At 48.9% G+C, this 13,964-nt stretch overlaps 1 protein-coding gene across 1 annotated transcript; it reads right to left on the reverse strand.

Moving 5' to 3' along the window:
* Window positions 1-230: 230 nt before the first annotated feature.
* On the reverse strand, window positions 231-9,828 carry TEKTL1 (tektin like 1). Its single transcript, XM_086413594.1, has 7 exons — window positions 9,155-9,828; window positions 7,207-7,311; window positions 2,113-2,311; window positions 1,773-1,939; window positions 1,539-1,634; window positions 1,337-1,450; window positions 231-602 (listed from the first exon to the last, which is right to left on the reverse strand). The coding sequence occupies exons 1-7, from the start codon at window positions 9,722-9,724 to the stop codon at window positions 351-353; spliced, it is 1,503 nt and encodes a 500-aa protein (XP_086269720.1). The 5' UTR covers window positions 9,725-9,828; the 3' UTR covers window positions 231-350.
* Window positions 9,829-13,964: the final 4,136 nt, after the last annotated feature.

Genomic DNA, 13,964 nt, shown 5'->3' on the forward strand with positions numbered 1-13,964 from the left:
ATAACGTGCTGTAGATTAAGTGATCAGCTGGCTCAGATGGTAAAGACTCTGTGCACAAAGCAGGAGACCCATGTTCCATCCCTCGGCCGGGAAGACCCCCAACCCACTCCAGGACTCTTGCCTGGGAGATCCCCTGGACAGAGGAACATGGCTGGCTACAGTCCATGGGGTCGTGAGAGTTGGACTCGACTTAGCGACTAAACCACCACCAGGACCATGAGCCTAATAAGTGGTAATTATGCATTCTCGTTTTTAATTATAATTCTGCTAGAGGGCGCTCTGAGGGCGAAGGGGGTCAGGAGAGAGGGAGGGCCACTGGGCTGAGGCCTGTTGGGGCAGGGGTTCGCCTGTCACTTGGTGATAGCGGTGTTGGACTCCACGCGCGGCGGCGTGCGTGGGTCCCAGTCATTAACCAGGCGCTGCGCTTGCTCGTAGCACACGTGCGGGTGCCGCTGGCGGAGGCGCAGGCGCACCACGCTGTAGTCCACATCGTGCCCGATCTTCTTGCAGTTGAAGCTCCAGGTGAGCTTCTTGCGCATGGAGAGCAGCTCATCCAGGTTCTTTTCCACGTGCGAGATGTGGCGCTGCAGCTTGTCAGTGCCCTGGACATGAGGAGGGGCAGTGTTGGGAGACAGGCGAGCCAGAGCGTGGTGCTATCTAGGATGGGCGGGCACACCTGGGCCAGGTATGCGTGTAAAAGGACGACAGCTGAAGAGGGCATGGGCCTCAGGTTGGGGGGGCGCACATCTGAGTCAGGTGTGCGTGTGGAAGGACCTCGCCTGGGTAGGAGCACCCCTAGGAGGAGAGAGCCTAGAATGGGGTTGGGGGTTACACACCTGGGCCTGAATGTACTTGGAAAAGAACCTGTGACAGGGCATGTATGAAGAAGGGGACGCTCATGAAGGTGAGGGGAGGGGCAGACCTTGGATAGAAGTAGGGCAGAGACTGGGGGAATTTATTTGAGATGGGTGTGAGTATTAAGCTTCCCAGGTGGCTCAGTGGTAAAGAATCCGCCTGCCAATGCAAGAGATGCAGGAGACCCAGGTTCCATCCCTGGGATGGGAAGATCCCCTGGAGGAGGAAATGGCAACCCACTCCAGTATTCTTGTCTGGAAAATCCCATGGACAGAGGAGCCTGGTGGGCTGCACCCATAGGGTAGCAAAGAGTTGGACTCTACTGAGCACGCTGCACATGTGGGTACTGAAGGCATCCTCCTGGGGGCGGGGGGAGCTGAAGGACTCACAGACCTGGGCCAGGTGTCTCACCTGGGCTGTGTGCTTGAGAAAGGAGTCTTACCAGGGCAGGGCCTGGCGGGAGGGACTGAGAGGGGCTTACCTGGGCGAGGCGTGCGGCCTCCGGAAGTTGGGTGCCCACATGTCTCTGATACATGCGAACCAGAGGTCTGTCCAGTTTCTCTCGAGTCTCCAGGTGACTTTTGGACAGAGGACCCTGGCGGAGTGCGGTGTGCAGAGCCATGAGGTTTGACCTCCCGGACGCCCCTGGCCGCATCCCCGCAGACCCTTTCCCCTAAACCTACCTTGATGAGGCCGCGGGTGATGTACATCTCCTGGTTGAATTTCGTGCACCGGTGGATCGTTCCCCTCATGAGTCCTAAGGTCATGTTCAGTCTATCCTGGGTGGGTGGGAGCACAGCGCGGAATCACACCAGCTTCGGGTCCCCTTTCTGCCTACGTCCCTCCACCCCCAACCCCCCATACTATAGCATTCTAGACTCGAGCCGCCAACCGGGAGCGGCGCTAGCGGGGCGCACCTTCAGCTCCAAGGTCTCGCGCATTTTCTGCGCTAGCGAGGCGCACACGCGGTCGCTTATCTGTTGCTGTTGCTCTCGGATGTCCTCCTCGTTCTTTGCCATATCTAGCAAAGTGTCCTTGGACTCCATTAACAGTCGCTTGGCTTCGTACAGCGCCGTGGCGCACTCTGCAGGAGTTGGGGGGAGGTGTGTGTGTATGCGTGTGTTAGGCACTCAGTCATGTCTGACTGTTTGCGACCCCATGGAGTGTAGCCAGCCAGGCTCCTCTGGCCGTGAAGTGGGGGAGCAGTTGGGCACCAAGGGCACCCACTATACTGGACTCATTTCTGCGCGGTTTTACCTGGGGTATAGGTGCCCACAGGGTCTGGAGGCGGGGTTTTCAGGCCCTGTGTGCGCGGAGTGGGGACTCGGGAGATGTTCACCCAAGAGTGGCGGCCTGCCTGCTCCAGAACCTTGTCCAGTGGCTGGTTCATTAGCTCCACAGCTTGGAGCCTCTCCTTACAGCAGAAGACCAGAGCATCACGACAGGAGGCCAGGGTCTGGGAGCGAGGAAGGAGAGGCAGAGAAGGTCAATTGTAAGCTGGAAGATAGGGGAAAGTGACTGAAAGTGGGGCTTCCTAGGTGGCTCAGTGGTAAAGAATCCACTTGGAGATGCTTGTTTGATCCCTGGGTTGGAAAGATCCCGTGGAGAAGGAAATGACAACCCACTCTTGCCTGGAAAATCCATAGACAGTGAAGCCTGGTGGGTTTAGTCCATGGAGTTGAAAACGAGTTGAACATGATTTAATGATTGAACAACAATAAACAAAAGTTCTCCAGCCAGGGATCGAACCTGCATCCCCTGCTTAACCACTGGACCACCAAGAAAGACCCTATCTTTTTTTTTTTTTTTTTAATAAAACTGTATTGGAACATGGCCATGCTCATTCATGTACATATTGTTTCTGGCTATTTATGTACTCCACTGTCTAAATTAAGTATGATCTTCCTCAAGTTACAACAGGGTTACATCCCAGTAAACACATTGTAAGTTGAAAATATTATGTTGAAATGCATTTAATACACTTAACCTTATTGGATATCATAGCTTAGCCTAACTTACCTTAAATATGCTCAGAACACTTACATTAGTCTATAGTTGGACAAAATCATCTACTGCTGCTAAGCCACTTCAGTCGTGTCCGACTCTGTGTGACCCGATAGACAGCAGCCCATCAGCCTCCCCCGTCCTTAGGATTCTCCAGGCAAGAACACTGGAGTGGGTAAGATCATCTAATACAAGGCCTATTTCCTAATAAAGTGTTTAATAGTTCATGTAATTTATCGAATACTGTACTTAAAGTGAAAAACAGAATGGTTGTATGGGCACAGAATAGCTAGAAAGGCATCAGTTATTTATCCAGTGGTTGACTGGGAACTGTGACTCACTGCTGCTGCCCAGATCAGGTGAGAGTATTGTACTGCATATTGCTAGCTCAGAAAAAGATAAAAATTCAAGATTAGAATTACAGTTTCTACTGAATGTGTATCATTTTGCACCAGAGGACCATCTATAATTGTGACAGAGATTGTATTGCACACAAAGCTTAAAAAATTAACTACCTGACTCTTTAAGAACAAGCTTTTGAAATTTGAAATGTCATATACACAGAATCATACAGAGTGTACTTTTACATCCAGCTTCTTTTGCTGAATATTATTTCTTTGGGATTCATCCATTTGGGTAAAAAATGGATATAAAGTCTTTCATTCATTAATTCAAATGTTCATTAAGCCCTTACTGTATTCTAGGAATTGTGCTAGGTTGCAGGGATGCCCTGGGGGAAAATGACCCAGTTTCTGACCACAAGTGTGCAGATAAGATTGACTAGTGAGTGAATCAGAGAAATGGGGATTATCTGGAAGGGTGGGATCAAAAGATTAATTTGGCTGTGCTGGGTTTTAGTGGAAGCATGCTAGTTCCCTGATCTGGGATCAAACCCATGCCCCTTGCAGTAGAAGCATAGTCTTAACCTGTGGACCACCAGGGAAGTACATATTTTCTATGAAAAATCTAGACAGCATATTAAAAAGCAGAGACATCACTTTGCCAACAAAGTGATAGTCAAAGCTATGGTTTTTCCAGTAGCCATGTAAGGATGTGAGAGTTGGACTTTAAAGAAGGCTGAACACCAAAGAATTGATGCTTTCAAATTGTGGTGCTGGAGAGGACTCTTGAGAGTCCCTTGGACTACAAGGAGATCAAACCAGTCAATCCTAAAGGAAATCAGTCCTATATTCATTGGAAGGACTGATGCTGAAGCTGAAGCTCCAATACTTTGGCCACCTGATGCAAAGGGTGACTAATTAGAAAAGACCCTGATGGTGGGAAAGATTGAGGACAGGAGGAGAAGGGGGCGGCAGAGGATGAGATGGTTGTACGTCATCACTGACTCAATGGACATGAATTTGAGAAATTTCTGGGGGACACTAGAGGACAGAGGAGCCTGGTGTGCTACAGTTCATAGGGCCTCGAAGAGGCATGATTTACTGACTGAATGACAACAACAAAAAATAGATGAAAATTAGCCACTTAAACCATTTTAAGTGTACAGTTCAGTAGCAGTTAAGTATATTCACAGTGTGTAACCATTACCACTGTCCATTTCCAGCACTTTTTATCATCCTAAGTAGATCTGTGTCCATTAAAGGATAATCCCCCATTTGTTCACTGTTGAGAGTGATCTGATGAAGAAAGAAATATTTATGATGTAGGAGAAGTGGGAGGAGGTGGGTATAGTAGATAGATGGAGTTGTAGGTTGGTAGAGGAAAAATGAGAGAAATTCTCTTCTGTGGTTTCCATGCATTGGGGTCATTCTTTGAAAATGAAGAAAGAGCAGGGAGTTGGACAGATATGAAGGAAGAGAAGGTATGAAATAACTTGCACAATGGGACAGCAAGTCTTCCAGAGACACATGTGAGATTTTTGGGAACCCTCTTACTGTCAATTTGAGATTTAAGTTCATGATTTTAAGTTGAAAGGGCTTCCCTGGTGGCTCAGTGGTGAAAAGCCCACCTGCAGTGCAAGAGATGTGGCTCAATCCCTGGGTCAGGAAGATCCCCTGGAGAAGGAAATGACAACCCACTCCAGTATTCTTGCCTGGGAAGTCCTGTGGACAGAGGAGCTTGGCAGGCTACAGTCCATGGGGTTGTCATAAAAAGAATCGGACCAGATTTAGTGACTAAACAACACAACAACACTCTCTTGGGTTTCCCTCTGTCTGTCTTTTCCCACCCCCCTATTTCATTTTCTCTCTTGCAAGCCCTTCCCTACCAGGGCCACCTTCAGGGTCTTCTCCCTTGTCTGTTTCAGACTTACTTAAGGATTTTTCAGGATCACCAGATAAAGGAATATGACAGCAGCCTGGAGGTACAATATTGTTGTTGTTCAGTCCCCCAGTCATGTCTGACTCTTTGTGACTCCATAGACTGTAGCACACCAGGCCTCCCTGTCCCTCACCATCTCCCAAAGTTTGCCCAAGTTCATGTCCATTGGATCCTGGCAGGCTACAGTCCATGGGGTCACTGAGTCGGATACAAGGAGTGACTAAGTAAGTACACACAGCGCATGTCCATTGCATCGGAGGTATAATAAGTTGAGTGCAATTAAGGTTCAGCACCACGGACAGTGGCGCACCAGCTCCTAACTCCACCCACTTTCCCCTAACTCCACCCTCCCAACCCTGGCTGGTCCCTAATTTGAATGACCCTTTAATGTGAATTCCTCGAGGGCAAGGCCTGTTCACAACTTGTCCCACCTGCCAAACACAGTGCCTGGGACACCAGGGTATTGGATTAATATTTGTCAAATGGATAAGTCACAAGTGCATACAGGCTCCTTGAAACCTACTTTCATGTCTCCATTAGTGATATCATAAAGAAATCCTTGTTGCAAGAGTGAAGGATGCAGTGAGGGACCATCTCTGAATGGAGCTGATAAAGATGAACACATAATACAGAGTAAAGAGCTCAAGGCACCTGAGTTGAAACATGAGGAAGTTCTCACACTTCTGGGTACATATATAAAGGAAATCAGGAACTTGAAGGGAAATAACTCTCATGCACATTTTAGCATTATTTGTCAGTTGAGACATAGAAACAATCTAAATGTCTGTTGACAGATGAATGGATAAAGAAAATATGATATTATATATACACATATATATAAAATATAGTAATTTTCAGTAGTAGCAATAGTGAAAGTCGCTCGGTCATGTCTGACTCTTTGTGACCCCATACAGTCCATGGAATTCTCTAGGCTACTGGAGTGGGTAGCCTTTCCCTTCTCCAGAGGATCTTCCCGACCCAGGAATTGAACTGGGGTCTCCTGCATTGCAGGCAGATTCTTTACCAACTGAACTATCAGGGAAGCCAATTAGTAGTAGCGATATTTTTATATTAATACAATTACTATACTAATAATTGTACTATATAGCGGGACTTGCCTGCTGGTCCATGGTTAAGAATTCATCTGCCAATGTAGAGGACATGGGTTCCATTCCCGATCTGGGAAGATCCCACATGAAGTGGGGCAACTGAGCCCTTGTGCTGCAACTCCTGAAACTTTGAGCCACAACTGCTGAAGCCTGTGAACCTAGAGCCTGTGCTCTGCAACAAGAGAAGCCACAGCAATGAGAAGCCAGTGCACTGCAACTAGAGAGTAGCCCCACTCACTGCAACTTGAGAAAGCCCTTGTGCAGCAACAAGACCCAGCACAGCCAAAAATAAATATATTTTTTAAAAGAAATAAAAATACATACAAAATTTAAAATAGTAAATTTACCTCTCTAAATCTGGAGGGAAAATATACACCTGAACTGACTAGCTAGCTGACTGAACCACTGGCTAGCTCCATAACTTGGGTGGGGTCACATCTTTATGAGTTTCGAATTCCCCATCTCTAATGAGAATCATAGTTTCTATTTCACAGGAGGGTTTTAAGGACTTAACAACAGGACAGGGCATGGCACAGAGGGGCGTGCTTAGTCACTCAGTCATGTCTGACTCTTTGAAACTGCATGGACTATAGCCCACCAGGCTTCTCTCTCCCTGGGATTCTCCAGACAAGAATTCTGGAGTGGGTTGCCATTCCCTTCTCCAGGGGATCTTCCCAACCCAGAGATGGAACCTGTTTCTCCTGCATCACAGGTGGATTCTTTACCATCTGAGCCACTAGGGCACAGAGGCATTATTTTGAGGCCCAATTTCATCTCTCAGAGCTTCAGTCTTTCCATTTCCTAAAGTGGAAATACAGTGAATGTCAGGTCAGGGTGGGACAGGTGGGTGGCTTGAAGGATTTGCTGTTGCTACAATCCCCAAGGTTAAAGCTGTTTGCCCATTAGGCAGCCAAGGGTCCCCTCCAATCCCCTTAACCAGGCCCCAGGTGTCCCAAACCTTGAGCAAGGCCTCTGATTTTTCCATATCTGTCTCCATCTTCCTCTTCATGCTTTTTAGCTCCTCCTTTTCCCAGGTAAGCATACTGTCAGCTTTGTCAGAGATCTGGCAAACAAGGAGAGAATTTTTCACACTTGTGGGAGAGGGCTGGAGGGGAAGGAAAGCTCTTTTTCTAGAATAGTACAGAGTTTGCCAACCTTATAAACTCTGGGTTTGGGGAATGGAGTTGGGGGCATTCTCACGTTTTGGGGATCTCACTCTCTGAGAAGCATTTACCCTTTTAGGAAGCTCTCACCAGGGCTTCTCCGTGGCTCAGATGGTAAAGAATCCACCTATGATGCAGGAGACCCAAGTTAGATCCCTGGGTAGGGAAGATCTCCTGGAGAAAGGAATGGCAACCCACTCCAGTATTCTTGCCTGGAGAATTCCATGGACAGAGGAGACTGGTGAGCTATATATAGTCCACAGAGTCCTAAAGAGTTGGATGAGACTGGGTGACTAACTTTCACTTGGGGGAGGTCTTACCCTCTACAGAGCAGGGCCGGGGGCTTCTTCCTTTTACAGATAGGAGCCCAGTGAGCTGGGATGGAGATGACTTAACTTGGGGGGAGGTTATCATTGCTCTTTGGGGCTGAGGGGCTCCCCCTTCCTTGGTAATAGTCTTATCCTCTCTCCCAGGCTACAAGTGGAGGAGTCTCATCATAATGATGATGGGGTTTGCCCTTTTGAGGGCTTATTGTCTGGATTTGGGGGCTGGGACTCGGAAACCCACCCTATGTGTGTGCGTGGGGTGGTCTCATATCTCCCCAGGGAGGCTGGAATATTGTCCCCTTTGGGGATGGCTGTCGAGGATTTCACTTTAGGGGAAGGATTTTACCAGGGCTGGGACTAGAGGTTCTCACTCTTTCCTCCTGGCTAGGGGTTTAGCTCTCAGGTACAGGTCTAAGGAGTCTGAGGGTCTCAGTCTTTAGGCAGAACCTGTCCCTCTTCTAATTCTAACCCTAACCCCTGTGAGGCCTGGGGTGGGGTTCTCATTCCCTGAGGCTGGGGGGTGTTTTTGGTGCATGAATGCTCAGTTATGTCAGACTCCTTGTGATGTTATGAACTGCAGCCCACCAGGCTCCGCTGTCCATGGCAAGAATATTGAAGTGGGTTTCCATTTCCTCCCCCAGGGGATCTTCCTGACTGAGGGATGCAACCCATGTCTCTCCTGTATTGGCAGGTGGATTCTTTACCACTGAGCCACCTGGGAAGCCTAGGGGAGCGGGGGGTTGGTTAGGGTTTAAAAAAATATTATGAAGAGAATTATCTCTTGGGACTAGAACATCACTCACTACTCAGCTGGGGGCTTCTTGTGTGTTTTCAGTGGGGTTGGGGGGCTTGGGGCACTGAGGGTCTCATGCATGGGGGAGAGTTTCACCCTCTTGTCTAGGCTGGGAGTGGTAGATTTTACTTTTTGGTAAATCTAGCTTCTTGTCTGACTCAAGGGTCCCACCTTCTCTCCCTAGTAGGGAGACTGAGAGATATCTCCCTCTAGGGCAAGGTTTCCCTGGTGGTTCAGATGGTAAAGAATCTGCCTGCCATGCAGGAGACCGGTTTGATCCTTGGGTGGGGAAGACCCCCTGGAGGAGGGCATGGCTATCCATTTCAGTATTCTTGCCTGGAGAATCTCATGGACAGACGAGCCTGGCGGGCTACAGTCCATGGACTGGAGAAAGAGTCGGACATGACAGAACGACTAACACTTCTGGGGCAAGGGATTTGAGGATCGCATCCGTTTGGGAGGATCTCTGTCTCTGGGACTGGGAACCAAGGCATCTCATCTTGGGGTGGATTTGGGCCTGTGATGGGGGAGTGTTTCCTCTCTAGGGTGGATTTTGCCCACTCTGCGCATCTGGGAGCGGAGGCCTGAGTCTTTGCGGCTGGCCTGGGGCGGGGGTGGTCCCACCGTCTCAGATTTGGGCCGGTAGCTCCGCAGCTTGACGCTCTGCTGGTTAATCAGCAGTGCTTTGCGCACTTCGCTGAGTCTGCGGTCCGTAGCCTCGCGCTGGCGCTGCAGCAGCCGCAGCTGCCCATTGATCTGGTGCTGCGCGCGGCCAAGGCGGGCGGCGGTGAGGCGCGCCCCGCGAGCGTGAGCTTGCACCACCTCGGCGGTCTGCAGGGCCCGCGCGTCACGGTGCATGGGCAGCGGCAGGCGGGCATGCCAGGCAGGCGGCTTCATCTTGCTCTTCCACAGCGTAACGCCCTCGCCCGGCGGTGGCTTCTCCATGGTGCTGCCCCCTTTGAGCATCTCCACACGAAAGCGCCAGGGCAGAATGTAGGCGGCCCGGCAGAGGTGGTGCGCCACGTGTGGGTCCCGCACACTCTTGTTGGGTTGCCACATGGTCACCGCCTCTTGCCCGCAGCGGTCGGTCAGCTGGTGTGCCTCCTCTGCCAAGGCCCTGGTCGCCTCGCGCCATGCTGGATGCCCAACACGCGTGTCCTGGCTGTGCTCCACCGGGGGTATCAACACGGGCATGATCCCTGTTTGGTGTCCTGGCCTGGCCTGAGATCCTTGCCTGGGGGGCAGGGACCCCCCTCAACGACATGCAACTCCTTCCTGGCCTGAGAAGTTTGTGAAACAGAGCACTCTTGACTATGACGACCAACCGTGGAAACGGCATAGGCGGAGTTCCAAAAGTGGGGGAGGGGAAAGGCTACAGGGAGGGGCTGGATGGAATCTTTGGTTTGGAGCTAGGCAGAGACAACTTGGAATCCTGGCTCCTTGAGAAAGGTTCTACCATATCGAGCCCAGCTCTCCCTGTTGCTCCTTACCCTACATGGATGAGGCGGCTCTGTTGTTCCGGCTCTGTTGTTCAGTCGCCAAGTTGTGTCCGACTCTTTGTGACCCCACGAGCTGCAGCACACCAGGCTTCTCTGTCTATCATTGTCTCTTTGAATTTGCTCAAACTCATGTCCTTTGAGTCAGTGATGCCATCCAAACACCTCCAGTTCTGAGGACGGTGCTAAGGTTTCTCCCACTTCAGACCTTTGGATTTGTTGTTCCTTCTGTGTGGCATACTCCTTTCCACCTTCTTCCCATGGTTGGCTCCTTTTCAGTCTTCGGAACCCAGCTTTATCTATCAGTCCATCCATCTAGGTTGTGCCAGGTGTTTGTTGCTGCACATGGCCTTTTGTCTAGTTGTAGAGAGCAGGGGATTCCTCTTCAGGATGGCGCATGGGCTTCTCATTGCAGCGGCTTCTCTTGTTGTGGAGCACAGGCTCTAGGGCACGTGGGCTTCAGTAGTTGCTGCACTTGGGCTCAACAGTTGTGGCTCACAGGCCCTAGAGCGGGGGCTCAGTAGTTGTGGCTCAGGAGCTTAGCTGCTCCGAGGCATGTGGAATCTTCCTGGACCAGGGATCGAACCTGTGTACCCCTGCATTGGCAGGTAGATTCTTATCTACTGTACCACTAGGGAAGTCCAGAACCCAGCTTAAATAGCACTGTCTTAAAGGAGGCTTTCCTTAGTGCAGTATCTAAGACCTATTTTCTCATATCACTCAGGATTTTTAGTGCAAGCCACAGAAAAGGAACAGATGGTTTTACAGTCAGAATCATAGCAAAAGACATACAGAACAAAGACATACAGTGGCTCTGAAGGATACCATGGCTACTATTGCAGAAATCTCAGCTGTTGGTTGACTGTCCCCCAGAATGGCACTGCTACTACAGCCAGCGACTGAATCAGTTCTGTATAGCAACTGCTTTTTTTGCCCCTTTGGTTCCTGGGGTCCAAGGTGGCTGTGTGTAATTGCCTAACCCTATGTCATTGCCTAAGCCATGGCCATGCCTGGATAGCAAAGGAAGCTAGGAAAATTGACTCATGGCTGAACTTCCTGTTTCTATGGAGGAAGGAGGACTTTGTTTCCCACCAGGACCATATGATGTGGAATTCCTCCAACACAGGAAGCACGTTGGAGTCTGGGGAAGAAGAAGAGACAACTGCCTTCACCCCCTCCCCCACAATTCTCCATCACATCACCTTCCCCACCCCCGACCCTCCCCCTTCAAGCGGTGGCATCTTTACCTGGGCAACTGATAGGCACCTCAAACTCAACAGGTCCAAAACCACATTGTTTTTAATTTTAATTTTTAAAAATTTTAATTGAAAGATAATTGCTTTACAATGTTGAGTTGGTTTCTGCCATACAACAATGTGAATTAGCCACAAGCATACATATGTCCCCTTGCACTGAACCTCCCTCCCACTCCTACCTTATCCCACCCCTGTAGATTGTCACAGAACACCAGGTTGAGCTCCCTGTTGTTATATAGCAACTTCCCACTGGCTATTTATTTACATTTGGTAATGTATATGTTGCAATGCTACTCTCTCAATTTGTCCCACCCTCTCTTCCCTCCCCCACACAAGTCTGTTTCCTATGTCTGTTTCTATTCCTGCCCTGCAAATAGGTTCATCAGTACTATTTTGCTAGCTTCCCTATAAATGTGTTAGTATACAATATTTTTTTTCTTTCTGACTTACTTCACTCTGAGGTGGCTCTAGGTTCACCACCTCACTAGAACTGACTCAAATTCATTCCTTTTTATGGCTGAGTAATATTCCACCATGTATATGTACCACATCTTCTTTATCCATTCATCTGTTGATGCACATCTAGGTTGCTTCCATGTCCTGGCTGTTCTAAAGAGTGCTGCTGAGATAGGGGCAAGATAAAAGCCCCAAATTAAAGTCACAACCTTTTGTTTTCCGTCCTGTTATCTTGTTTTAACAGCTGTAGCTCATCAATCACTGCTTTTGCTTCTGTGATCTTGCTTGCTTGTTGCATCCATGGGAACTTGGGCTACTCGGGGAGGGAAGGGACCTGAGCTGTTTGAGTGGGAACTTTATGGTGTATAGAAGATACCCAGAACAAAGCTGGGGCACTCAGCCTTTGGAGATGACTGTGCTGGGCCAGCACAGGTACTGAATAAAACCCTGCTGTTCCGCACCTTTGAATGCCACTTATCTTCTTCCACTGCCATGGTTTCTATAAGACTGCAATGAACATTGAGGTACATGTGTCTTTTTGAATTATCAAAACCACACATTTGATGAATATTTCTGATCTTTTTCCTCTACTAGTGTTCCTTGATTTGATACTTGCCCACTATCCACCCCAGTTGCTCATGTTAAAAACTTAGTAAGCTTCCTTAATTTTTTTGTGTCCACATGCAATCCACCAACAGGTTTTGCCTGTCCTACCTTCAAAACTTATCTCCAATATGATTATTTTTTCTCCATTGCTACCAGCAGCATTCTTATTCTCATTCACACCATCAGTTCTCAGTCACCTGGTCTCCCTGCCTCTCCCCCTTGCCTTCCTAAATTCATTCTCCACACCACAGTCAGCACTCTGTTTTAAACTAGAGCACATCTGTTGTTGTTCAGTTGCTAAGTCATGTCTGACTCTTTGGGACCCCACACTGTGGTGACCCAAGGATGAAAGAGCAGATAAAACCAAGGAAAGTCTTGGAATGAAGGAAAGGAAAAACCAGACCCTTATTGTCCTTCCCTCCCCCATGTTGCAACTATTAACAGATTCAGGTCCTCCTGAGCAGTATAACCTGTCTCCTCTCCTACCACATAGGGAGAAGGTATTTGCCTTATTCTTCCCCCGTCCAGTATATGTGTTCCATCCAATCAGCAAATGACTCAGAAGACCCCTGTCCTGCTCCTTGTACCCTGGCTATAAAAATGCACTAAGGACCCCTGTTCAACGTTGGTTCTCCCTTGAGCTGACCCACTATTTTAACAGCGTCTCCAACTCTAATAAATTTTATTTCCACTCATTTTGTCTCATGTGTGGAAATTCTTTTCCAACCCACCCCTGGACCATGCCACACACACTGTAGCCCACCAAGGCTCCTCTGCCCATGGGATTTCCCAGGCAAGAAGACTGGAGTGGGTTGCCATTTCTTTCTCCAGGGGATATTCATGACCCAGGGATCAAACCCGAGTCTCCTGCATTGGCAGGGGATTTCTTTTTTTTTTAATTTATCTATTTATTTTTGGATGTGCTGGGTCTTGTTGTGCGGGCTTTTCTCTAGTTGTAGTGAGTGGAGGCTACTCTTCATTGTGGTGCTTGGGTTTCTCATTGCTTTGGCTTCTTGTTGTGGAGCATGGGGTCTAGGGTGCATGGGCTTCAGTTGTTGCAGCTCCTGGGCTCTAGAGTACAGGTTCAATGGTTGTGGTCCACGGGCTTAGTTGCTCTGAGGCATGTGGGATCTTCCTGGACCAGGGATTGAACCTATGTCTCTTGCATTGGCAGGTGAATTTTTTAACCATTGAGCCACCTGTAAAGCCCAGAGCACATCACTTTCTTACTTAAAAACCCTTCAGTGAATCTCATTATGCGTGTGCATGTGCTAAGTCGCTTCAGTTGTGTCCAACTGTTTGAGACCCTATGGACTACAGCCCACCAGGCTCCTTTGTCTATAGGATTCTCCAGGCTAGGATATGGGAATTGCCAATATGTGGGGTGTCATGCCCTCCTCCAGGGGATCTTCCTGACCCAGGAACTTCTTATGTCTCTTGCTGTTACAGGGAGGAAACCAACTCTGCCTCCATGTTAGAAACTGTTTCTTTGACTTGCTTTTCATTGCTTTTGTTATCATAATCATACTTACTGGCTTGCCTGGAGGACTCTGTCCCTCTACTTGACTGTAAACTAAAGTGCCTTTGTTCAGCTAGTGGAGAGATAGTTTGTCCCTGCCC

This window comes from Bos grunniens, chromosome 7, assembly GCF_055505025.1.
Source record: "Bos grunniens cultivar Pamir isolate PY7600 chromosome 7, Bosgru_T2T1.0, whole genome shotgun sequence".
Classification (NCBI taxonomy): domain Eukaryota; kingdom Metazoa; phylum Chordata; class Mammalia; order Artiodactyla; family Bovidae; genus Bos; species Bos grunniens.